Source organism: Ciconia boyciana, chromosome 15, assembly GCF_034638445.1.
Source record: "Ciconia boyciana chromosome 15, ASM3463844v1, whole genome shotgun sequence".
Classification (NCBI taxonomy): Eukaryota; Metazoa; Chordata; class Aves; order Ciconiiformes; family Ciconiidae; genus Ciconia; species Ciconia boyciana.
The window spans coordinates 3,789,101-3,814,779 of record NC_132948.1 but is presented as its reverse complement, the minus strand read 5'-3'; the positions used below and the strand labels follow the sequence as shown (position 1 = coordinate 3,814,779).

At 39.9% G+C, this 25,679-nt stretch overlaps 1 protein-coding gene across 6 annotated transcripts in view; it reads left to right on the top strand.

The window, feature by feature from the left end:
• The window catches only part of TAOK3 (TAO kinase 3), a 97,887-nt gene that overhangs the window by 52,247 nt on the left and 19,961 nt on the right, over positions 1-25,679 (top strand). For 5 of the 6 annotated variants that reach the window (XM_072879840.1, XM_072879837.1, XM_072879838.1 and 2 more), the window contains 7 exons: positions 817-913; positions 4,470-4,583; positions 5,675-5,766; positions 7,825-7,918; positions 9,379-9,460; positions 15,372-15,539; positions 18,513-18,719. In XM_072879840.1, coding sequence (XP_072735941.1) covers positions 817-913; positions 4,470-4,583; positions 5,675-5,766; positions 7,825-7,918; positions 9,379-9,460; positions 15,372-15,539; positions 18,513-18,719 — 854 coding nt within the window. The remainder of the gene's footprint in view (positions 1-816; positions 914-4,469; positions 4,584-5,674; positions 5,767-7,824; positions 7,919-9,378; positions 9,461-15,371; positions 15,540-18,512; positions 18,720-25,679) is intronic. The other variant, XM_072879841.1, reaches the window with a different exon arrangement.

Below are 25,679 nucleotides of genomic sequence, written 5' to 3'. Positions count from 1 at the left end.
ACAAGAGACTGATATGACCTCAAAACTAGAACAACAGCACCTGCAGAGGAATAGGGAATCTAAGCTGAAGTTTGCAAAAACTAGTACTCTTTGTGGGCCATATCTTTTGTATCTAAGATACAGTCAGCCAAAGGCACATGCTGGTCATGTTTAGGGATATATGGAAGGTGCTTTGGGGCATCTCTTTGTAGCTGGTATTCCTCATTTTCCTGGTTTTTGTCTACTGGGGGAAAAAAGTGGCAAGTTTTCCTTGCTAAGGACCAAATGAATATTTCAGATACATTTGGCAAGCTGCAGTCAGACATACCTCCTGGTGTTAACAGTAACTGTTGGCCCTAGCAGGAATGTGAAGATGTGGTTTCCTATGATGTGAAATACATGCACAGGCTGTGTGTAGACTCAGAGCTGCTAATGGCTGTCAGGTTGCTAGAACAATGAAGATGATGTTTAGGACGAGAGGAAATGGCCTCAAGTTGCATCAGGAGAGGTTTAGATTGGATATTAGGAAAAATGTCTTTACTGAAAGGGTGGTCAAGCATTGGAACAGGCTGCCCAGAGAGGTGGTGGTCACCATCCCTGGAGGAGTTCAAAAGACGTGTAGATGTGGCACTTCAGGACATGGTTTAGTAGGCATGGAGGTGTTGGGTTGACGGTTGGACTAGATCCTAGAGGTCTTTTCCAACCTTAATGATTCTATGATTCTATGTTCACCTCATAGCTGGCAAAATTGGTGGGGTTCCTTCTCTTTAAAAACACTTTCTCAGGAAAAGACCAGACTTACCTTCTTATGGTTTTTCTTGAATTTTTTTTCTGTAGTTCACAAGAAACCACTTCAGGAAGTGGAGATTGCTGCCATCACCCACGGTGCCTTGCAGGGGCTGGCCTACCTGCACTCTCACTGTAAGATTCATAGGTAAGGCTAGAGCTCAGTGCTGCTTAGATGTCCTTCCATCTCCCACTCTTTGGAGTCTGAAAATTGCTTTGCTGTGTTTAAGCAACTTTGGTAAAGTTTATTCTACCAAAATTTTCTCTAATGGACCTGTCAGTACTCCTAATGCCAGGGTAGATGTATAAATAAAAGCTGTTGGCTGTTAAGGAGTGCTTTTTGTTGTTGTTGAAATAATTTAATGTGGCTATATTCAGTGCTGAATTCTTTTCCATGTTAGCAATTTTTCTCTGCGGACCTTGGTAACAATGAATACACCTGAATGTTGGCTGACTAACAGGAAAATATCACCCTAAATTTGCCAGATAAAGTGGAGTGATAGAACTAGACAATTTTTAAGACTAGACATTGTGAGGATTTTTTACATATGAGTAAGTAAGACTTCATGCTTTCAGAAATCAGTCAATGGAAGCGTAAGTTAAGGGTAAACTACCTCAGGAGAAATCGGAGCACACATGCAGAGGAAGACTTTGTAACAGGCTGCTTGTGGATGCCAGCTCCTAGATCTGTCTTTCATAACGTGGTATTTTTCAGGAGTTTGGATTTTTTTTACTCATTTGTCAATAATGTTGCATGTTCTCATTTTATGGGTTTTTCTGTCTAATTTTGGGTACCACTCATATGTCAGGAACTTGTGAAATGGGTGAGAACTAGCTTGGGGGAGTTCTCTGAGTGAGGGGAGTCATGAATGGGGAGCCATCAGAGTGAGGCAAGTTGAGACTAATTTATGGGGCTAAAAGCCTCTTTGTCGTCTACTGGCAGGCTTGAGACAGAAAATTGGTATATCTGAGGCTGAGACAGTGAGGGATTTTTACAGAGACAGGAATTATTTGTCACTTGTTAGAATAACTATTTGGAGCGTATCTACACATGATTATTAAATCACATTTGAGTGAAATAGTAATTTAAACATGAATGCCAATTTATGAAATTAAAATAAGATTATTTTTGGTCAGCCCTTTGTATACATGCCCTTATTTGAGCATAAAAATACCTGTTTTGAAATATTGTACATGCTTTCAAACTGCATTGAATTCTTATTTATAGTAAATTACTCCCTGTATGGGCACTATTGAGAATTAGTTTTTCTCAATACTCATTAGGACTTTCTAACATGGTGCAGTTAATGTGTTGTAAATTCAGCAATTTCACATACTGAATACTAGCTACTCCGTGTGAACTTCCCATTAGCGTACTTATTGCATATCAAGAACAAACTGGTTATTTCTCTTTCAAACTGGAAAAAGTTACTTTGCTGTTGCAGTGTGCTGAGTGGCCGTAAGGAAAGTTACCGCTAGAAGTACCACGCAGGTCTTTCCTATCTAGCTGGTTTTATTCCAAGGGGTATTCTGGCTTTTAATTTCTGAGATGGGAAGGCAAGTCTGCTCTCTCAGAAAAGAGGACCAACAAGGGATTTCTAGTTTTCTGATAGATGTTGTATCTTAAAAAGCAGAGGCGAAAGAGTGCCATTTCCTAGCTTCGTTGTTCAGCAATGAGGAGTGCTGTGCTGATGTGCACAACTACAGGGGAACTGCGCACCTGGAGGAAAACACCGTGCTCGCCTCTGCTGTGGCAAGTAAAGCAAACGCTGAATGAGAAGGGACCAAAGCTGGCAGCTGGGACAGCTGTGGTTTCCCTGTCCCACAGCAAGGAAGCAAAACGAGCGTGACCTGGAATGGAGGGACACCTTGTGGAGATGCAGGAGCAAAGCAAGTCTCTAATCTTGCCTCCTGAGCATCTCTGCTACGTTAGTTCCAATGTCACGCTATGGGATGGCAAAGGATGAGATTATTTTCTGTTTAATTGCAGGTACAAGGCAAACCTAAGTTAGCAGATATGTTTGCTGATACCCAACGTGGCCGCTGAGTCCGTTGTTGATTGTTGTACAGTGAAGATAGCAGTGGAGATGATAGCAAAGTGGACAGCCTCTGCTGTCTCTTTTGTGCTTTTGAGGTTTTCATTCTTGCACACACAAGACATCTTTAGCACTTGTCCTCCAGGAGAAGTGACAGAGGCATAGACCCAAAACATGAAGACATGTCAGGATATGTTTCTGAGTAGCACGTGTGTGTGAAAAAATTCCATAATACTAGTTTTGAAGTGCTACTGTCCTGGGAATGGGGGAATAGAGCTTCTTACTCCAGCTCTGCTGTTGAAATACTATAAGTAAATTCCTATCTCTGTGGCTGTCTTTATCCTAGCTTTGCCTATCCTGTGTGCTGCCCTTTGGAGACAAAGGCATCTCACCAGTGTTTGTATCATGCTAAATTTAAAGGATCTTTCAGCTTGCCTGTTTGCTGGGACTACAGTGATACTGGATTTGTACTTGATGCACAAATTGTTACGCTTCAACTGTTGTACGATAACTCAGTGTATGCTCTTCCTCTGCAGCAAATAAGATAGCTTTGTCTCCCCTCCCATTTATCTAATTACCTCGGTTTTCACAGGGTCAGAGTATGAGAGTGTTCGGCAATACACAGTAACTTGTTTGTGTTGGAGGTCTACTACTACTGATAAGTGGCTTTGGTGTTTAAAGACTTAGAGTTGAACACCAGATAAGAAAAGCTGATATTTTTCTTGATGCATTTTTTGTATAAAGATACATGATATTTTTTGAAAAGATGGCAAAGAGACGTTCCAGACTGTATGGTGTATACAGCGTGGCTGACAGGGATCCCTTACACGTATTCCATTTATGTTGAGGGTCTGGTTTTGCAAAAGCAAATAGCTTTGCCAATGTAAAGGCATCTGTGGCATACCTAGTGTGCCCTTTGTTACCGAAATGCTGTATCAGGGTTTTAAGGAACTTCCACTATATTGTGATTTTCAGCTGGCAATGTGTAAGTAGACCTGAATTTCTTAAAGCAATCCTCCTTCTTTTATGTCAGGTGGGTAGAAGAAAAACATATTTCGGATATAACTGACAGGTCTGTCTCAAACTTTGAATAAGGTCATTGCCAAGTATCTTGGAAGATATGCAAATTGAGTTAACCTTTCTCAGCATTTCATGGGCAGTTAATTTGAAATTATCCCACTTACTGCTGGAATTGAGAAACTTAGGGTGCCGAAGGTGTTGAATATATCTTGTGCCTTTTGTATTTCAGTAGTGTCATTATCGTTGATCTCTTAAATGTATGAATTATCTGAGAGTTGTAGAAGGATCAGATAAGGGAGCCTAGGGCATTTGAAAGATGAAAATAACGTGTCTGGTATCATTTGAGGTGTCACAGCAGGGTATTAGGGTACATGTCTCCTGGATCTCAGTTTAGGGCCTCAGTCTTGCAACCATGGCTCATCTCTTCTCTTCCCTCACCCCCTGCCCTTTTTGGGCACAGCCAGGTTTCCATTCCTAAAAAGACATGTATCTGATTTCTCTAGCTTTCTGTAATACTAGACTTCAATTATTCTCAGGTTTTTATGAATGTTTAATTGAGAAAAAGTTAGTGGACTTCTGTGTGTTTGTAAATTTTGAAAAGTTATTCTACTGTAACCAGAACTATGCTTTTCTTTTTTACTTTTAAAGGGATATTAAAGCTGGAAATATTCTTCTAACAGAACCAGGTCAAGTGAAACTAGCTGATTTTGGGTCTGCATCTATAGTCTCCCCTGCCAATTCTTTTGTGGGAACGCCTTACTGGTGAGTAAAGCCTGTGATGCTTCAGTCCTTTATAAGACTGCTCTCTTCCATTTCCAGCATTTCACAATCTGAAAATAATATCTGTCATAAAAACTTTATTAACCAAGCAGTTTTCTTAAAATCCCTGTGTCCAGCTCTTCAGGAAATGTGTTCTTTCTCAGCGCCCATAAGTAGCGAGCGGTAGGCTGTGCAGCACTTTGAAATGGCACCAGTTAGTGTTTCGACTGTTGCAGTGCCATTGGCTTAAAAATTATTAACACTTGCCATAGGTAATAGAACTAAGACAACCACATGGGAAAAAGGAATCCTGTTATTCTGGCCATGCAGACTGCAAGTCACACAGCTGCTTAAATTCTGTTTTGAAGGAACTTGCTTAAGGGGCACTTGAGTTGCTTGGCATTCCTAACGTAGTGGACCAGCATAGCTTTATGCTCCACTTATTTTGTGGCAGACGCCCCAGGCACTGATGGGAGGTCACCTATCGCCCAACCTCTGAACATGTCTATTTGGCAGGAAGCCTGCTTCATCTTTGAAGAACAAAAGTTAAGAGGCTGAATTTTTGCAGGCTGGGCCCGCTGCTTCTTCCCCCCCTGCCACTCATCCCTTTATCCTGGACCACCGTATTTCCCCACTGTCTGGATTTCCCTGTTCCTTTCATAGCTACACTCACAGGCTGTATATGTCTGCTAGAAAATTCTCCTGGTGTGCCAATGGAAAACCCACCATCTCTGGTGAGAGTGAAAGTGATGCCTTTAGGACTCTCTCAACCCTTGCTGTCTGCCTGCTGAGACAATGCCTTTGAGATTGGTGTGGGTCTCCCATATGCCAGCATGTTGCGCTAACAGCAAGATGATCAGGTTGGCCTCTTATTTACTCTCCTTTCTTAAACTGCCTCTTGGAAGAGTTGCTGGTGCAGACAAGCATTGTTTCATTTCAGCATGGCTTTACTCAGCTCCATGAACTCTTAAAGAACTCTTTAAGTTCTGATCCGCTGTGCTGCTGAAGATAATGAAGCCATCTCTTTTTAAGCTATGTGCTGGGAGTCACAATTTGTGTCCCCTAACCCGCATGTTTTGCACTGTGGTTGGTAGGATGGCACCAGAGGTGATCCTTGCTATGGACGAGGGACAGTATGATGGAAAGGTGGATGTCTGGTCTCTTGGGATCACGTGTATTGAGTTAGGTGAGTAAATACTTGGCAGCTGAGATGAATACTGTCTGCAATATTTATTAGGAAGTCCTGAAAAAATGGAAGATTCTTATTCCTCATAAGTTTTGTGGTTTTGTTTTCTTTAAAAAGCCTGACTTGGAAAGCACTGACAGTTGAGTTAAATCTTTTTACTCACTGGCAAATCAAGAGGAAGCCACTAATGCTGCTGTGCTTTAATGTTAATCTGGTCTGCTCAGTTATTCCCTTAATAACTAGAGAATTCTAGTCTTGTATGGGAAGAAACTATGGTTTCTAGTCTGTATATTTCAAGCTGGGTTTTGAGAAAGTTGTTCCAGCTATTATGTCGAGGGAACTGGTGTCCTAAGAATTCTGTGTCAGAAGGGACCTACATTTAATTTTCAATTCTTCTTACTTCCACTCTCTGAAACAAAAATCTTCTATCTCAGCTGAAAGTTTGTGACAGGAATCAACGTGGACAGGTTATTTACATGAGAAGAAAAGGGTTTGCACTGCAAAGGGCAAATGATACGCATCCACACAGGTCGAAGCAGATGTAGATGTGATAGCAGGTATACAGAGCAGATGTGTGCACTTTAAGTTTGAATATTGACATTGCATGTGCTGAGTAGATTATTTTCAAAGATACTCTTGATATGGATTATACTTAACAGCAGTGCATCAAGAACTTACTGTGAGGGCAAGTTCACTGAAAATCTTCTTTATAAATATGTTTATTCAGCAGAAATATATATGAGATAACAAAAAGGGGGACGTACAGAATGGGAAGAAATGTTGACCCCAATATAGGGACAGTAATGGTGTAAATGACTAGTAACTTCTAGTGTTGTATTTCATGTATCAGCGCTAATGCCTTGCTGACACAGTCTATATTTTGATATAAAGAAAGCAAAAATCAGAAGTTCTAGGCTTCTGTTCTTCTGCATGGCCACTGATTTTTTTTCATCTGGAGTTTAGACTAGTTACAGCCTCTCAGGAGTAAATCACAGTGGTAGAATAGATATTATGCTACCCTACCCTGCATAGGCACTGAGTCTTAATACTAGAATTTCTATGGAGCTTTTCAGTCAAGAACCTCAAAGCCATTTTACATAGTTGATGGGTTTGCTTTTTTTAATATTACCCTTTTGAATAAGTATTTGAAAAAGTATTAAACTTTTTTTTTTAAAAAAACTTTGAGCTTTGCCTTTGCATGATTCCGTATCTGAACATGGGGTCAGGTAGCAGTGGGAGGAAATATCTTGCTGAGCACCAGTTGGCTTTCTTTGAATGCTGATGTCTTTATTTCTTGTGTAGTTGAAAGTAAGTAGTGTTTAAAGAAAAGAAAATGCAGTGGTTTGCATGCATGTTGCATGTCAAGGACAAGGGATTGCTCTGACCTGACATGAACTTAAAAATCCTGGCACCATGTGCTGATTGGCATGACTGCCCTTAGATGGTGGTGAAAACTAGCCTTTCTCAGTTTCTGTGTGAGATCTGCTGCACTCCTGAAAGGTCAGGGGCTGGTAGGTAGGTGTCCTTGGTGCAAGGACTAGGAAGAATTTTAGTTAGGGAGAGTTAACGACACATCTGGCAAGTGAATTTGGCAACTGTCCCACCTTCAGGTGACTGCCAATGACAAATGAAACAGGCAGCCACTCTTCTCCCTCAACATAGGTGCTACAGCAGCGCATCAAAGATCTGTAGGGCTTGATACATAAATTTCCTAGCCCTGACATGCTGTATGTCTAAGCTCTGTTTTAGTCAGCTTCTGCTGATTTTACTGTAGCAGGTCAGGTGTGAAATGTTGCAGTTAAAGTAAAACTTACTGGAAACTTTTCCTTATAATTTGCATCCTGTTCTCTTTGGATGTCGTCATTCCCTCTTCAAGTGAATAACAGCTTTCCTTGAGTGGTTGTCCTCATCTAACCTAGGATATTAAAATAATTAGCTTAAATGTGATGACGACAGTAATGAGCTATTGATTTAGCAGTGATACCCTTGCTCATACTTCCATATCTTTCTCCTTTTCTTTCCAGACTGCCTTATCACACCTTTCTCTTCTCTTTCTAGCTGAAAGGAAGCCTCCACTTTTCAACATGAATGCAATGAGTGCCTTATATCACATAGCCCAGAATGATTCCCCTATGTTACAGTCAAATGAATGGTAAGAGAGCTGTTACCAGATTTTCTGTTTGTTTGTTTTCCTGAAAATGCTCTGAGACACTGTGCATGGTTAAAGTCTGACAAGAAAAGTGTTTGTTGCAGTGTAGTGATTTGACTGCATTCTCAAATAATGCTCCTGTGTAGCCAGGCTCAATTTTGACCTTCTGTCATTTTGGCCGTTCTACGATCTAAATGTATGGAGGTGTTAATTATGGGGCTGTAGATGCTGTAGGAATTAAAATATTCTTGGATATATTAAGCCAGCCGTAGCTCAGCAAAGTTTCCAGCTCCAGCAAAAGATCCCTGACAGAAGAATTCTGTTAGCATTGTAGTACAGCTGAAATGTGGAGAAAGGGAGGGGAGAGGTACACAGAATATAGAGGTAATTAGACTTCTTTTCCGTGAGTGACTTCAAAAGTCATCAGAGCTCTGTGGCCAGTAAATACTCCCCGTGTTACAGGCTTGTTCCAGAATCTGAACTTTGATACAAGAATGCTTTGTTATTCTGTGGGAGTAAAGGGGTTGCCCCATTTCCTATTCTCTGTACCCAAGAGTGGAATGTAGCTATCAAGTGATCCTTGGCAGAGTCTGCAGATGGCTTGAAACAACAGCTCCTGGAGAGGTGTGAAGTTCCCCCAGCTATATTGCCAGGCATTTAAGTAGCGTAATTGTTTCATTGCTGATCATTTTATCTAAAACACTCAGTTTCCTTATTTCATCGTCTCTGTTTTGTCCATTTTTCAAGATTCAGAGAACTTGGTCTTGTATGTGCACACTGATACCCATGTTTTTCTGTGCAGAATTTGCAATGCAGAGTAGAGACAACTTGTGAATACGGTATAAGAATCAGTATTCTTGATTGCAAGCAGTTTGTTTATAGTGACCTGTTTGCTCTCTGTGGCTTTGAGAACACAGGGTGTAAGCAAGGTGCCTTTTATGCTGCATTTGAGTTCAGTGGCACCTAGAAGATCAGTTTTCTTCTTTTCAGTTGTGATACAAGCTCATATACGGCCTAAAGTTTTGTTGAACTAAGCATGGTATCACGGTGCTTTACTGAGTCAGTGTTACAAATGGTGGGAAGCTTCTAGAGAGCAGAGAGCCATTTCATCAGCTAACTTAACGAGTGCGTTTCTGGAGTTACCAATAATTTCATTGTCATCTATTTTTAAGTAGTTGAAGTAAAATTGAAAATAGTGACTGGTACACATAGTTCTTGCTTGCTTTTGAGCTTGTGGTTGGGGGATAATTGTGTGTCCATGTTTGTTTCAACAGTCTCTAACTGTTGGAAGAACTGGTAGGACCAACTTACTCAGGATTTGAAAAAGTCCAGTTAATTTCTCTACCCTGGAACTTAAGAACACATTAGTCAAGGTTTTTCTTTTGCTTTGTGCGAATAAGTTTGTGTATATTCCAGATCCTAAGCTTCTTTTTCATTTAGAACTTTTTTTTTCTGATTTACAGGTCAGACTCCTTTAGGGGATTTGTTGATTACTGCTTACAGAAAATACCTCAGGAAAGGCCATCATCAACAGATCTGTTACGGGTAATTTTTCAAATCTTTTTGAGAAATTTGGGAAAAATCTGTTTGCCTACCAAAATAATTGATGAAAATAATTGATCATTTGTTCAATGATGGTGAACAAATATTTGTTCTTTCAAAAAAAAATTGTTGGTTTTGCTCTCGTCTGAATCAATAGAGTTTTGGGGTCTTCTGAAGAGTATTTTAGGCTGGACTATTTTAGGCTGTTTAACTTTGTTTCCTGACTTTGCCTGTTATGTCAGGCACAATTCTTTTTATAACATGATGCTCAAGAATCGAACTACTGGAGAAAAGTAGAGGTAGGCCGTGTGGTAAAACAGTTATACTGTAGAGTGAGGAGTTATTTGGGGGAGCAGCCCGGCACCCTGCTCCTCTTAAAGCCCAGAGGTCTGCAGATGTTACATTTGTGTTAGAGAACTTGCAAGCCTCATGGAATAGTAGTGTGAGTAACGGGTTCTTTAGCTGAAGGAAGGACCTGTCAGCAGGAGGGGGACAGAAGGATTTAATACTCATTTTGATTTTTTTACTAATTTTTTTTTTTAAGACAATGCTGTACATACTTTAACTGAAAGTATTATCAAGGACAAAGAGGTCCAGAGCTGGGTTAGTTAAATCTGTGCTGCAGAAGTGAATTCCAACCAATAGTTTTCCGTGTAGGTAGGACTTAGGACCATGTTTCCTACTGCTTTGAAGAAGGAATTTTCACCAGCCTCTCTGCTTACTGTGCTGTCAGTAGGATGCCCTGAGTTGTGACCATGCTGCACTATGTGGTCTCTGAAAGAGCAGACAGTAATGAGGGAGGAAACTGGAGGCAACCTTGTGCCCTCTAAATAGGGGCAGAGGGAGTGGGGAAACTATAACTTGGTGCAGCTTGTGTGAAAGCAAAGACCTTTTTGGAGCAGTTATGCGGTTTTGTGCAAAGTAATGTAGCTGTTAACCTGCTGATGCTCCTTTTTTTTTTTCTGCTTGCCTTCTCCAGTAAGAAAAAATGTTATTTTTCTGTTCTGTAACAGGCAATACTTGCTACTAAGCTTATATGCAATTTCAGTAAGATTTAAGGCTTGTAATTTGCTACAGGCTTTCTCTGTGGAAGTGAGAGAAAATCTAAAAAGCCATTTTAATTGCTACTCAAAATGTAGACCAAACCAGTCTTCATAATATATATAGGCAATAACAAATCTTTTGCAGAGCTGGTAGTACTTTGAGAATTATACTCCACGTGATCAGAGGATTGAGCTCTTAATAAAGATTTACAGATAGTGGCTGATTATTTAAAGGAACGTGGGTATTAGAGATGAAAAGAGACTGGATGACCTATGTTTATCTCCTGGCCAGAGCAGGATTGTTCTGTGTGGGGTGCTCTGAACGGTCCTGTCTTGTCTTTTTTTTTTGACAGATGCAGATGAAGTTCAGGAAGGTTATCTTGACTTTTATTTTCTCTAGTAATGCTATTGCGGGCATGATTAATTCTTTATCTGTTCATACCTTTTGAATATGTATCTTTTCATGATCTTTCTGCCTGATCTCAGTTCAGCTCTTAGTTTTGCTTTGTTCCTTTAAATCATTCATTTGGGCCTTTCTGATCCACTTTTTGGTTTGGTTTGGTTTTGTTTTATCTGAAGTTCCTCTGGCTAGACGGGCATTTCTGGCACTAATAGACGTATCATGACCTGTTACTCTAGGTGTGGTTATGTGGGAGCTGGGAAAGGCTGGCTCTACTTTGCTCTGTGGTGTTACAAAAGGAGGTTTTGATGCTGTGTTCTTTTGACTGCTGTCTGGTGCGGAAGTCCTGACACATATATTGATTAGTGCCAACTGTAAACCCCTCCTCATATTATTACTTACCAAACATACTCTGCATCTATTTTTTTAATTGTGTATTTCCAGACATCACATTTTTTCAACTTCTCTCTCTAGTCATGCCATGTTGTATTTCTGTGTTTCTGATCTCCATTTTCCAATCATTTCTTTGTCCTAGACAGGTTTTGAGCAATTCCTCTTGATTCATTAACAACTTGTAATGTGTTTGCTTCTTTTCGATATTCATGCATCATACTTAGCTGTTAAAAGTAGCACTAATAGGATAGGCCTAGGTTAACTTCTTCCCCTAATCAAACCACCAAAACCAAAAGTTGTTTATATCCCTTTAATAGTTTCTATACTGAACCCAATTAATTAGAACTTGTTTTGGAAACAACTGTATCGTTTTGGAAAGTGCCTTGTACAGGTTCATAATTGCCAAGAGCATGTAGGAGGGGAACCTGTGCTGGGAGTGATGTGCCCAGAGTTTGTCAAAGTTTTGTCAGGGAATCATAAATCAGTTCCAGTTTAAGTCATTGGGTTTCAGTTTACCTGAGAAGTATAGGAACTGCTTATAACTCCAAGGGCTTTGTGTTCGGGAAATTCAGGAGCAGCCTTCTGTTAGAAGGTAGGGATGTGTGAAATGCTGTCCAGCCCCTTTTCCATCAGGCTTTTTTTTTCTTTTAAGTATTTCCTTAAAATTGATTAGTGGCCCTGCTATTCCTCTGGTTGCCATACATAGCTGCTGGTGAGAACTGCATGGCATGCTGCTGTTCCACACCAGGTAAAGAGGACTCAGTTTTTCATTGGAATTGTTAGCTCCATTGAGTGTTTTGCTTAATTTCCACAGTAGGTTAGATTGCTGCCCTGCGTCTACCTGACAGCCTTTTCATGCTGATTTTTGTTCTAAGGCCACCATTCAGCCTTTGTTTTATAGCTTCTCTTGTTGCTCTTTCAGCTCAGTAAAATGCATTCTCATGGATGTTTCTGAGCCTCTTGGTTCTTGAAGAGAGAAATCGAAAGCCTGCGCTCTTTACTGAACAGCTAGCTTTGTGCTCGCTTCTGTCCTTGCTTTAAGCCTGGACCATATAGAATATTTAACCTTCATGCCTTCACTCTCCAGGTAAAGGCTGATGAACGAGCTTGTTGTACTCTCTTTTCAGCACTGGGTATATATTCCCCCCCTCCCATGATACATTTGTGCTGTGGCACATAACCGGCGTTTTGTTCTCTGGTTCTGCTTGCAGCACCCTGACAGTCCTTTGACCAGCTAATAGGTTTATGTTGTGGGTTTCAGAATGATTCATTCATGTGGATTGGCAGCCTTTCTGCTCTCTAGGAATAGTGTAAGTTCATTGAAGGATAAGATTGCACGAGTACCTTAGGTTGGAGTCTGTGCAAACAATTGGAGCTGAGATCTTATTCTTAAATCATGTATATTCAGTCTTTTTATTTGGTTTTAGGCTGTCAGAACAGTACCCTAGATGTTCCCTCCTGCAGTAGCTCTCCCTAAAGCTTGTTAGATTATAAGATTGAAGATCTTTTTGTCTTTTGAGGCTTTTTCACTTGTGTACAGTAAACAAGGACAGGGCAAATTTTTGTGGCCGCATTTTCTTAAAGGGAACTGAATTTTAAATGAGATGTTTGAGAATTATTTTGGTTTCAATTCACTATCCCAGATGAAAATAGCCAAATTACTGTAGTGATATTAAAATGCAGTTGAAATTTGAAAAAAAAGAAACAAAACAACAAACAACCAAAAACTCAGTAATATTTTTCACTTTTAAAATTAAAAGCAATTATGAAATTTGTTTTAAAACTTTTCCCCTATTTTTCTCAGCTTGCATGGCATTCCCAGGAGACTTGAGTTCTGTCAGCCACTCTTCCAGCCAGCTCTCTACCTGCCTTTAGACTAAGCTCTTACCCCCTCTGAGTTGGCTTTTTTTTCTTGCAGTTTGGAGAAAGTGTACAAATTAAGTCCTTTCAGCCATGGTTTCTTAGTGTTGCACAGTACCTAGCAGAGGGGTGCGTACATCTTTTATAGGTAATTTATACAGTTAGATAATCCAAGTAAGCAGTCAGAATTCTATTCTGATTATGCAAGAGCCTTTTGGTTTGGTTTTCACTTTTGTGCATCTGCCCTGCAGTTTTCATGTGGTCTCATTCTAATATTTGAGTAGTGCTTGAATATGAAGCACATGAATTTGCAGTGAAATTAGTATTTGCACTTTTAAAGAATATGCATAAACAAGTAGACACTAAACATATAGGATGGATTTAAGTTCAGGATCATTGTTCCACATACATTACTGCTTCCTAAAAATTATCTACAATGAGATAAAAATGGTTACCCTTTTCCTAATCATAGATAAGCTGCAGATTGTTACTGTTTACAGAGAAATAAATGGTGGTTATCTGTGTTGAGGAACAGAAATTATTTATTTTGCTTCTGTGTTAAATGATTAGAACTTTTAGCTAAAATTAAAAAATAAACACCTTCACTACTAGCAAAAAATTGATACTGAAATGACGACCTGTCCTCATTAGCAAAACTCAAATGCACAACAGTTTGAATTCAGTTAAAAACAAGAAATAAGCCTGTGGCATGATACTTTCCATGTTTATTTACAAATCATTAAAAGAAGATCAGCTCATCCTTTCAATTTTTTTATATGCAAGACTCCTGTTTTAAGGAGGACTGGCTTTCATGTATGGGTTACTCCAGTTACAGTTGGATGTATTAGCTCTTGAACTTGAGGGATGGCAACACATCTAGGGTAGAGATGCTTTTCCCTGTCCTGTGGGACCCTGAGTTCACCAGATGTGGAAAGAGCTTTGAGGCCAAGCGGGCAGACATGACCCTCCTGAGAATTTATTTGCAGGTAGGGTCCCTCTGTTGAGGTTCTCTTAACAAAAGGCCATTGTGGCATTTGCATTGCAGGATAGAGAACAACTTTTTTTCCATTCCTCTCTTTCGTTGTTAATGTTTCTAGAAATGTGCAGATGATGTGTGTGCCTTCAGGCCATCTCCCGTGATACATATTAAAGCAAAATACCCAACTGTAGTGATCCCACGTAGAATTTTGGCAAGGGTATATTCGGACTATCTACCTTAGTCAAAGGTTAAATGGGAAAGCTGCAAGGCTTTCATACTCTACTGCCAGTTGTACAGTTCAGGAGAACATAGCTGATAAATCGGAGAAAAGCTTTTACTCAGGTGCTTAAATTCCATTGAAGAATTTATTGTTAAGTCTGCACTTAAAATCTGTGCTTCTAGTACATCCTTAGCAGGAGTTAGTAAAAAACTGATTTTACTTTAACTCTGACTACAAATGCTTTAAGTATAAATAAACCTTGCAGTCGTCTTACTGGTTTTATGTATGAATCAGGATAGATGCAGGATAAACCTTTGCATGTGGCTGAGGCAGGTAGTCTTGCATAATGAGGACTGATTCTTCTTTGTCCTTTATGCATTTTGTTCATTCGGAAGTCCTGTGCCTTTGTAAGGTTTGAAGTGGCACTGTCTTGTACCTTGTACGCTTCATGCGTATGAGCTCAGGAATTAGCTGTGTCGCCTGGAGAGCTCAGAAAACCTGACCCTGGTCCAAGCTGTTTCACTTCAGCCAGAAAAGTGAATCAGGGAGTTGGGGCTAAAAAGAGCTTGTGAAGGGTCAGCCAGGGCTCACACCTCTCCATCCACTACCCAGCGTTGCCTGCTACTGATGTGCCTGTGCATGTGCGTACACATGCACACGAGTTTCAAGTAGCCAAGTGATTTTTGCCTCACTTCTCTGTACTCTACATTTAATTGAGTTCTGTGCTTAAGCAGATCTTCTGACTTTTGAACAAAATGTTTTGCAGGCTACGCCTCAAAACTCATAGAGCGTAGCATGATCAGTTTGGTTATTTGATGTAGTGATGAGTACAGTCAGTGCTGAGTGTGTTTGGAGTCTTTCATAGTGGGTATTACTATTTATTGAATGTGAACAGACCAATTACTGAATATGAACTGTCATTTCAGGTATCTCTTAAAAAAAGTCACTGTGTCCCTGTTTCTACATCAAACATACTAGTGTCATGTCTGAAACCATGTGTTTCATTTCCTTTAATTTAGCATGATTTTGTTCGCCGAGACCGACCACCAAGGGTACTAATAGACCTCATACAAAGGACAAAAGATGCAGTACGTGAATTGGATAACCTTCAGTACCGGAAAATGAAGAAAATCCTTTTCCAAGAGACACGGAATGGCCCACTGACCGAGTCTCAAGAAGAGGAGGAGGTACTTTTATTTTGTTACCTCATTTGCACTGTTACAAATCATTTTGGGGCAAGTGGGATGTTCCTGTCCTTAAGGGGGCAGAACAAGCACAGCCTAGGTGAGGATGCAATCCATGTTGTTGGAATATTGTCTTGGATATTGTGTGTTGTAAATATGTGTTGGAATATCAGCAGAGATATAGGGTAGGATAATGAGTGACAGTAGCCTTTACTTGGTGTTAAATGTGCATTTATTGGCAACTTTAAAACTATGGGTGTTTTTCAAATGATGGCCTTTCTTCTGAAAGCTTTAGGGAAGAAATTCTTTTGGAGGGAGATTCTCTGTGAGAAGAAAGTGGCTCACAGCCTGTGTGAAGGAGGGTCTGTTGACAGTCCAAGCTTTTCAGTCTCAGAAGCACAGTCAAGACCACTTGATTAATGTTAATATTTTTTCAATTACCATAACTTTATTGTAAAGTAATTGGCCTCTCATGAGCTGAAAAGCAAATCACCAAATTAGTAAGACTTATTTTTTAAAAATTCTTTAATATTAAAGAAAAAAGATTAAAGACATAAAATTCAGCTTCAGTTTAAATCTTATAATAAACAACCCACTTAGTGTATGATAATTGACACTAACTGTGGCTTAGAGAAGGGAACCAGTCATTTTTCAATTGATGAGATTAGATGGAAACTAATGTCATTTGGCGCAGGCACATTAGATAAATAAATCCATGACTGTTTCTCAACAAAAAAAAATGAACAGGCAAATTGATGTTTGCGTTCCTTCTTGCTGCAGTATAGCAAGATAATATGCAGCGAGATGCCCAAGCTCAGCATACATTCGGGGACGTGGTTTTGAGGTTTGTGTATGTCAAATGTTCCTTTAAGGCTAAACTAGAGCTCTGGTTTAAGAAATGGGCGAGCCTGGGTGTCAGGTAGGAGAGCATACAGGAGGAGGAGACTGGCACTTAGCGCTGTCCTTCACGTTGACAGAGATGGACAGAAGGAGCAAGAACAGCAACCACTGTGACTAAAGCTACGAAGTGCTTCTGTTCTAACCCTCCAGCTAGCCAACTTCTAAACCTTGAGCTTAGTTGTTGGGGCGGGGAGAGGGGGGATTTGTCAGATTTTTGCACTGAAACCTTCAAGCTTTGTCTGCCTATGTGTGAAAAGCTGTTAGGAGAGTGACAGGGTAGGAAAGTGCAAGGGAATGTGTTTCCCGCTTGACTGTTCAGCAGATCCAAGCTCAACAGCTAAGTGGGATACGTGTGGTAGTAGTTGACTCCAAGATGTATCTTCTGTTCCTCCTGTCCCCAACTCTCAAAAAAGGGGGAAGAAAAGAGATTGTATCTCTAGGAATTAACATCTGATAAAGCTCACACTCTGCATGTGCACAGCATGCTCTGCACTGCATTTTACCACTGAGCTTGTGTACCCCGAAAGAAGGTTGTATGCTCGTGTGTATCACTAACTTGGCAGTGAAAGGAAAACCTAGCACTTGCTTCAGTTCCTACTTAACTGGTTAACAGAAGCTGCTCAACTGTAAATGCCACAAGACAGTTCCTTTGTGTACCTTAGACTTTCTAAGGTGGAAAAGGAGCATTACACATCTTTAACACTCAAAATACTACTAATGCTTTCCTCAGAGCTCTTGCAAGAAAGTTAAGGTCATTTGAAAAGTATTCAAGTCAGGAAATCAATGTTAAGGTTGCATATGCAATCTCATCTCTGTCCTTTGTGCATATGCATTCATTAATTACATAGCTATATCCTCATCTCAGATGCTTCATTATGTTACTACTTCTGCAACTTTATATAAGCATCCTGGAAATATTTTCATTCTTATGTGCATATGTTCTCTGTAAAATAGTATTATTTTGGATTTTAAGTGCTCTTACACAGGCTCTGAATGATCTGCTGATTGCTTAAAAAATAATCACACAATCAAATACAAATCTGTCAAGTCTGTCAATTTTATCTTTCTGTCGGTTTCCAACAAAATTAATACCCTGTTAATTGATTTGTAATGTAATTCTCCCCAAGCTCACTTTGGAGGCCAGGACAAACTGGGTGCAGTACCAAGCCATTCGTTTTGGTGAATCAAGGCTATTTTGGACCAGGAGCTGAAAGATGTTCGGAGTTCTCAGTCCCCACTGTGAATTCCTTGCAAGCCTCTTCAGTGCCACTAGTTAGTTACAAAGGACTCCATAAATTCTCTCAGTCAGTCCAGATTAAGCGCATATTCTGGGATTACTGAGGTGGTATACGTATGCAACAAGAAAAAAGGATGCTAACTTCTGATATGTGTCCGTAGAATCAAAAATATGTCCTATACAAGGAATATTTATTTACGTATGTCTAAGTAGATCACAACAGTTTCAATCACTAATAACACAGGCTCTTCCGAGTCGGCTGCTTAAACATGAATGAAGAATTTATCTTGGCCGAAAACACAAGGTTAAAGGGGTTTTAAGCTTGACAAAATGTAATTGCTGACTGCTTGGGACATGGAGGTTAAAACCTCTACACCTGTCAAGCACCATGTGATAGTTATCAAATCATAAACAAATGGGTTCATTGTCTTACATCTTTTCTGATTCACAGAATGCATTGTAGCATACCCTGACTTGGAACATTGTTTTAATACAAACTTAGATTGCTCCTTTTAATTATGAGACTCCTTCCACCAGCCATCCATTATTCCTGGATGTCTCCTATTCAAGCCAAGAGCCATGCCCAAACTTACTGGTATGTGGAAAAAACTGGCTTGAAGCCTGATATAGTAAGTTTGCAGAGGAAAGGGCAAAAGCTAACTGCCCCAGATGGGGTATTTCATAACCCAAGCAGCCTTGAGAAACATAGTTGCCAAAATAATGAGCAAAGAACCTTTAACTCTGCGGAGTCACCTTTAAAACAAACTTTGGGCACTGCAGGCGCATACTGGGCAGGTGATCTCCTGCAGTATTTGTAACTGATGCCCCTTGTTTTATAGGACAGTGAGCATGGATCAAACCTGAGTAGGAAGATGGACAGTCTGGGCAGCAACCATTCCATCCCAAGTATGTCTGTGAGCACAGGCAGTCAGAGCAGCAGTGTGAGCAGCATGCAGGAGGTCCTGGATGAGAGCAGCCCTGAACTGGTCATGATGCATAGTGACGAGAGCACAATTAATTCCACTTCCTCCGTTGTTCATAAGAAGGTATGTTCTCTGGTGCTCTCATAGCTTCCTGCAGTCCCTGCTATTGCTCACGTTGGCTCACCCGTGTAGGGCCCAACGATCAGTGTGCTGTGGTCTTGTGCTGAGCCATCTGCTGAGAGCAGGAGCTGGTGCCGAGCTTGCCAGAATCAAGTTCTGTGTTTTTTTTCTTTAAAAGCTAAACTGCATTTAAATAACCTCTGAAAAGAAAAAGAGGCCGCTGATGAAAGGTAGTGCTGTCAGTGTCTAGGCAGGGTTCACGCAGACTTACTGCATGCCTCTTCACCCAGCCCCGCATGTGCACTTCCTCATCTCTGCTTGTAACATCGGTCCTTGTTTCCTTGTGAATGATTGTGCTGTATTATGTAGTATTGTGACAAGTGGTCATAGCAGCTAAGATAACCATTTACCAGTCACAGTGTATGATTAAAATCTGCTTGCACTCGGATTTCCCTCATGAGAAGTGGAAGTGTGCAGAACTTTGGACCCTTCCCACGAGGTATGTTTTGAGTCAAGTTCCACTCAATGCTTTTCTGCTCTTTTGCTGCATGTTGTGATCTGTTGCCTTTTGTTTTCTTAGTGCTAGATATCAAGCTAAAGTTGTCTAGCTGTAAGCCAGTATCTAATCTAAGATTGTTTGACTAAAATAGTTTTGGCTTGGCCTTAGCAGTGTCATTTGCTAGTGGGCAGTAAAATATAGGTTGGTTGTGTGATTGCATTTGCAAAGAGCTTCAAAGTGTGTGTATGCTTTTTGCCAGAGGACCTAAAACATTACAGCAGCATGAAAAGTATGAATTTCTCATTTGTAGGGTTACAGCAAAGCCTGGTTCTAACTAACTAAATATTTGTGAGCAATTTTCCCTCCTGAAATACAGTGTTTGTGTAATTGAATATTGAAGCGCTTATAAAAGGGAGCTCTCAAGAAATTTTGTCTTCAACAAGATTGCCTTGCATATTTGAAGTACGGACAGATAAGTTGCATAGGTTTCAGGGGTTTACGTCTTTCTCAAATACATTTGCAGTAGCACCTTTTGAGAGAGACCCTTCTCAAAAAACAGCGTTAGGTACAAAATGCCAGCCTGAGGAGCCATCCTGAACAAAGAGCAGTGCAACTGATTGTATGTTCTGGGTGGTTATAGTTGGAGCTTTTTCTCATTTTAGTGTAGGCTTCAGAAATGTGTATTAATTTTGATTTCACATTGTCAAGTAGTCATATTTACGTATGCATTAAAATAGAAGTTTGAGGAATTGATTTACACAATAGTCATACGTTATAATATTATTGACTGATCAGTGTCATTACAGGTGATGAAAACAAAATGTGAGCCACTCCCATCACACATATATTGCATTTGTGAAAGAAGTAGAGTTCCTGCTTGTTTTAAAAGCAATATTTCATTTTAATAGTGATTGTATGACACTTCTAAAATACAAATACAGGAAGATTTCTGAGGCTATGAATTCAGTCATCTTAGACTTCTGGGTAGCTGTTGTTTTCTTGAGATTAAGACATTCAGTTGAGTGGAATTCATAAACATGGAAGCTTTTGTTACCTGGTTTGGAAAAACAAGGTCTCTTGTACTCTTGTAACTGAAGTATTGTAAAAGAAATCACCCATAGATCACTTAACACAGGTGTTTTAGGATAATTTTGGAAGCACAAAACCCAGATCTGCACTGGTGGTCTTTACAAAATAATTAAAAATTGGGTGTGATTACTGATTCTTGCAGTGGAGTAGATACCTTCTCAATTGGTATGTACACATAAGGTAAATTTAGATTATGTGTAGCAGGACATATTCCAGTCTGCAAATATATTGTTTTAATTTAGTACATGATTTTTTTATTCTCTGTTACTTTGGGGAATGTAATTTTAAATTGAAAATGGCTTCATGTGTATATTATGTATATATTAATACATGTGAAAAGACTAAAATTGGAACAGGACATTGCAGGGGTTTTTTATGCACATATATCCCGGTCTATTTTCAAGGTAAAGTTCCTTATTCTGAAAATACTTCAATTTGTGCTTGCTTTAACTGTGTTTCCGTAAACTGAGGTGAAGCTGATCCACACAAATTGGTTTTGTTCTGGCAGGTGAGAAGTAGGGAGTACTGAGGTTCGTAGCACTCTGGAGCCTAATATCAAACAAAATGGAAAGAACCTGGGGTTCAAGTTTAAATTAAGCTTTTGTTTTGCATTTAATCAGCCTTTAAAGGCTAAAAAGAAAATACTGATGAACATAATTAGCCAGCTGTCTCCTTTATGTGGGCATAGGGTCACATAGGAGATTGTTTTGACGTGGCTCAAATCAAAGTGTTGTGTAAAACTATGGTATTCCACAAATGTGTTGATTAACAACCTCCGGATGTACCAGACTGTGTGAAGTGACCAGGATAGCAAAATTGCCTAGACTGTTGATACTTTCTAAGGCTCAAAGCTCTAAGTGTCAGAGGCCTTTTGATTTCTTTGGACCACAGCCCTAGAATGTCATGTGCAATCATAAAATGTAGGATGAAAAAGTCTGTGGTTATGTGTGAAATATAGTTCCCAGCCTTCAGTGTTTCAAACCACTGCTTGGTGTGAAGAGCCATTCTGGAGTGGCATTTACTTGGTGCAATTCAGGAGCAGACCTCAGGCTCTTGCTCCATCACCTGTGTAGTGCTAGGCTGGGAGACACTTTGAGCATCCCCATCTCCTAGCATCTGTACTGTGACCAACTACGCTGAGACAGAGGCAATGTGTAAGAAGCAGGCCGATGCAGTAAAAGCATTCGTAAACAATATTTTTTTCTTTTTTAACAGCTGCTAGCTGGCTGTAACTTCCAAACATGTTTTGTGGCCATAGAGTTAAGTGAAATGACCTGCTTCTGATCTAGTTAACTTTCACTGGCTATACTAGTTCATGATAGCCAAGATGCTTGGGTTTTGCCTGACAGAGAACAGTATTCGTAATAAATCCTCCATGAAAAGCAGGTGCAGCCTCGCTCCTTCCACAATACAAAAGCTTTGGGGCAGCAGTAGAGCTCCATGTTTCTAAACTTGTGCTTAGGTGACTGCCACCTGTCAGCAGAGTAAAACTAGTAGAATGGAAGAAAGAAATCACTGGGCAGGAAGAAAATAATAGTAATAAAAAGCCCTAATTGAATGTGTAGCTTTTAATATAACTTAGTTTATAGCTGTGTCCTAATCTCCTGGGAGGAAAAAAATTGCAATCATGCCTGCTATTCAGGCAGGAAGCCTGCATCCTTCCTTCCTGGCATCTCAGTCCATCCTTAGGGTCAAAGACTGCTTCCTCAGGAGGATGCTTTAATCACCAGCAAATTCTTTACAGGAAATTCAGATGTCCAGCTTGGATGAGCTGTCCTGCTAGGAACTTTTCCTTGCCCCTTTGCAGGTTTCAGATTGGTGACCTCCCCCACGTAAGTCACAATATGATCACTGTAAGAGTTCTGATTTTCTAACGTCTCTCTTTTGAAGACAGTTAACATAACTGTGCTTCTCCATCCAAGGATCATCCTACCTATGGATACACATTCTTGTGTCCATCTCCTGTTGGGGAGCTAATTCAGTTGTTCAGCTGCACAGGTTGAGAACTTGAAGAGTAAATGACAGCTCTAAAGCAAACCCAATTGTATCTGAGAGCACAAAAAAAAAAAAAAAGACAAAATGGGTCAGGGAATTAAACTCCAAACACACTGTGCTTCAAAGACACGTGACCCAGATTTTAAAAGTAGATGGGTATCAGTTAATTCATCTTAAAATGAGGGTGAAGATTTTGGCTCCCTAAGAATATAGGCATCAGTTGATGCATTGTAGGTAGTTTGTCATCTGCTTTGTTCAGCTGCTGGTATGTGTCAGTGTGTGTACAGGCAGCTTCCCAGAAATACTGTTTTGTTGTCCTAAGTGAATATGCCAAGTGGTAGGATTTAGAATGCTCCCACATAGTATTATTTTATTTCCATAAGACTTTATAATAGTAAAAAAAGTTGTTCTCTTTTAATCTAAACAAAAAGCCAGTACAGTATTGTTTTGTTCAACTGCAATACAGTTGTTGCTGTTACTTACTTCAACCTTAAAATTATCAGTACTTACGAAGATGAAACTTGGGCAATAAAAATATCAGGGAAATCTTCTGATTAAAATCTAGTTTATAACAAAGGGATGAAAAGAGGATGTTCATAGTTGATCATCACAAATTCTTGCCCAATGTCTGTAATAAAAACATACTTCTGTAATAACTGTTGCACCTTGAGTGACTTTCCAAATCCATTAAATTAACCTGTACACGTCGCCTATCACTGCCATGATTAATAGACAGCATTCATGCTGAATTCTGTGGATGGAGAGTGCTCTGGCATGGCGGTTCTACGTGAGTTACAGTTGAGGCAAAGCTGAGGGTGTTTTCTTACATATCAAGATTTATGATTCATACTTGGAAAATATGTTGTTTTTATGAGATGTAAAGGATATTTAAGTAATGACTTACTGAGTTTTGGCTTGCATGTGCTGGCAGGGATGACCCCTTGCATACCTCCTGGAATCATGTCAAGCAGGTTGGTGACATGAAGCCTTTTCTTGACAGGCTCTTGGTGCTTAAACCTCTCTGTAGATTATCGAGGCATTTAGTGCAATGTATTAAAATGAACGATGCCTTGTGTATTAAAATGAACGATGTTGTTTTCCTTGCTCTTTAAATTCTTAGAAGGAAGGGATTTGCTGCAATTCCATTAAAGTCCTTACTATGGCTCAGAAATTGCCTTTCCTATTTGTCTAGGAGACTGGCAGTCCTTTCCAGTTAGTGAACCCTCTTGTGTAAACAGTGTTTGTGAAGGTTTTTATTTGGTGTGCATAACAAAAAATGCAGTGTGCAAGTGAATGTTCCTTTTGAAGCGAAAGTTTGGATGTTCCAGCTTTAGGCTAGTCCAGCGTGATCAGAGTCTGCAGTTGGGGTGTGTGTGTGTTTCTAAATCAGCTGCTGAAGACGATGGGACTTCTTTCTCTGTTTGCATTTTGGTAATTCTTGTGTTTGATGCTTTGTCAGTGCAAGGGTTGCTTCAGCCATATGACAATGTTATATACTGAAAAAATGGGAATATCAAATGCAATTTATAGATCTGTCTGCTTGGTTTTGTTGTGATTAAAATCTGAGGCAAAATTCTTATTGATTTTTTTTTTTTTTGGTAGGAAAAAAATCAACTCCTGTCTACTTATGGAGTTGTTTTCTGTTTGCTTCTATAGCTTGTTCCAATTGCCTTCTGAGCAGGTATTTTCTTCACCTAGGAAGTTTTGTTGCAGCAATGTGTTCGTGTGGGTTTTTTTTCCCTAGCATTCCTTGGAACATGCTACATCTTTCTCTGAAAACAAAACAAAAAATGATCTGATCGGTGTAATTATTAAGTGTTATCAGGAAGGAGTCTAGTCAGAATATCTTGAACATAAAATGAAGATACTGTTAGCAACATGCTGTTAGTGTTGCTCTTAAAAATGCGTGGCAACAGTGTTAAGCAGATATTCCTGAAATGTGCTGGTGTTGGGGGCAGGGGATGGTAGCCCTTTTCTCAGTGAGGAGGATGAAAAGACAGTGTGTGGCAGAACTGGCATGGCACTCTAGAGAGCAAAATTCAGGTTCTTACTCTGTAGGGTGACCCTGGGCAAGACTTGTCGGTTTGAGCAGAAACCCATGAGCGGTGTAAGATGCTCAGACAATCCAGCAGTGTGGCCATGTAGATATCCAGCTGGAACCTGCTTGAATCGATTTGGGTCTGAACAAATGTTCTGACTGCTGCTCTGTATTTCTGTTTATCCAGAGATTAACTTCCATAAGAAAATTTTTTTTTTAGGTTACTTATTAATCCATAATATATGTAGGAGTCCTGCCTTTTGGGTTTTTTCATTGTTTTTGAGAGACTTGCTCTTTAGCATCTCTTGAGTAACTGGCAGCTCCACCAGCCCTCTGATCAGGTAACATTGTAGAAATGTTTGAGAGTGTTTGTCCTGGCAAATATGATCAGCAATTTCAAAGCCAACACCCAGCCAAATACCCCCATTTGTTGTGATCAGCCTGAACACTGTTTATGTAGCAGATCATACAGTCAGAAGAACAAATGATTTCTGTAGTAGGAAGTTGCAGATTCTAGATTGTTGACCCTAAATAGAAGGATTTTAATGGTTTAATGTGAGTTGCAATCTGAGCATGCCTGGAGTTGTATTCATAAGGCAAATATTGCAATAAACACAGAAAAGAGATGGAAAGTGAAATATACACAGAAGATACATTACTTTAAAAACAAACCAATATTTGAACTGCAGATTCAGGGCTGAGAGATACCCTGACCCAATCTTGATGAGTTTCTGGGGTGCTTTCGATCAGATTTTACTTACTAAGTGACTTGAGCTGACGTGACAGTTTTGCATCTTATTTTCCCACAAATCTGGAGCTAAAAGTTTGAAACAAAATTTCCTGATCTGTGCCAACATCCGAAAGGAGATATGATTGCAGTGTCTCTTAGCAAGCTTTTGGGAGAAGAAAATAAAATAAAAAGAGCAGAAATCTATTTTCTGGGTTTGTAGGTAGATGTCTGTTGTAGTAGCCATCAGTCACACTGTCTGAGGAAGGTTGGTGGAGATACGGCTACTCTTAGGTTTATTTATCTTACAGGTCTCCATTTACTAGCAGTGTCTGTGGTAGCGTAACTTGCTAGATTTGGTAACTCTTCATGTCACATGATTTTATTTCTGGTAGCATGACAGCTTTTCTGAAAAATGTTTTGCCTATTAAGGTTGCATGGGCTTATTTGAGATTTAATAGTGGTTGCCTGCCTTATGCAGAGGCATCAGATCTCAGGTTAAGGGGTGCCAAGGACAACCACTGAGTGGTTTGTCCACTTGAACTTGGTCCTTTTGCTCGCTCAGTTGCAAAGGAATTTCCCCATTCCTTGCCCAGCTCCATTTGAAATGGAGAA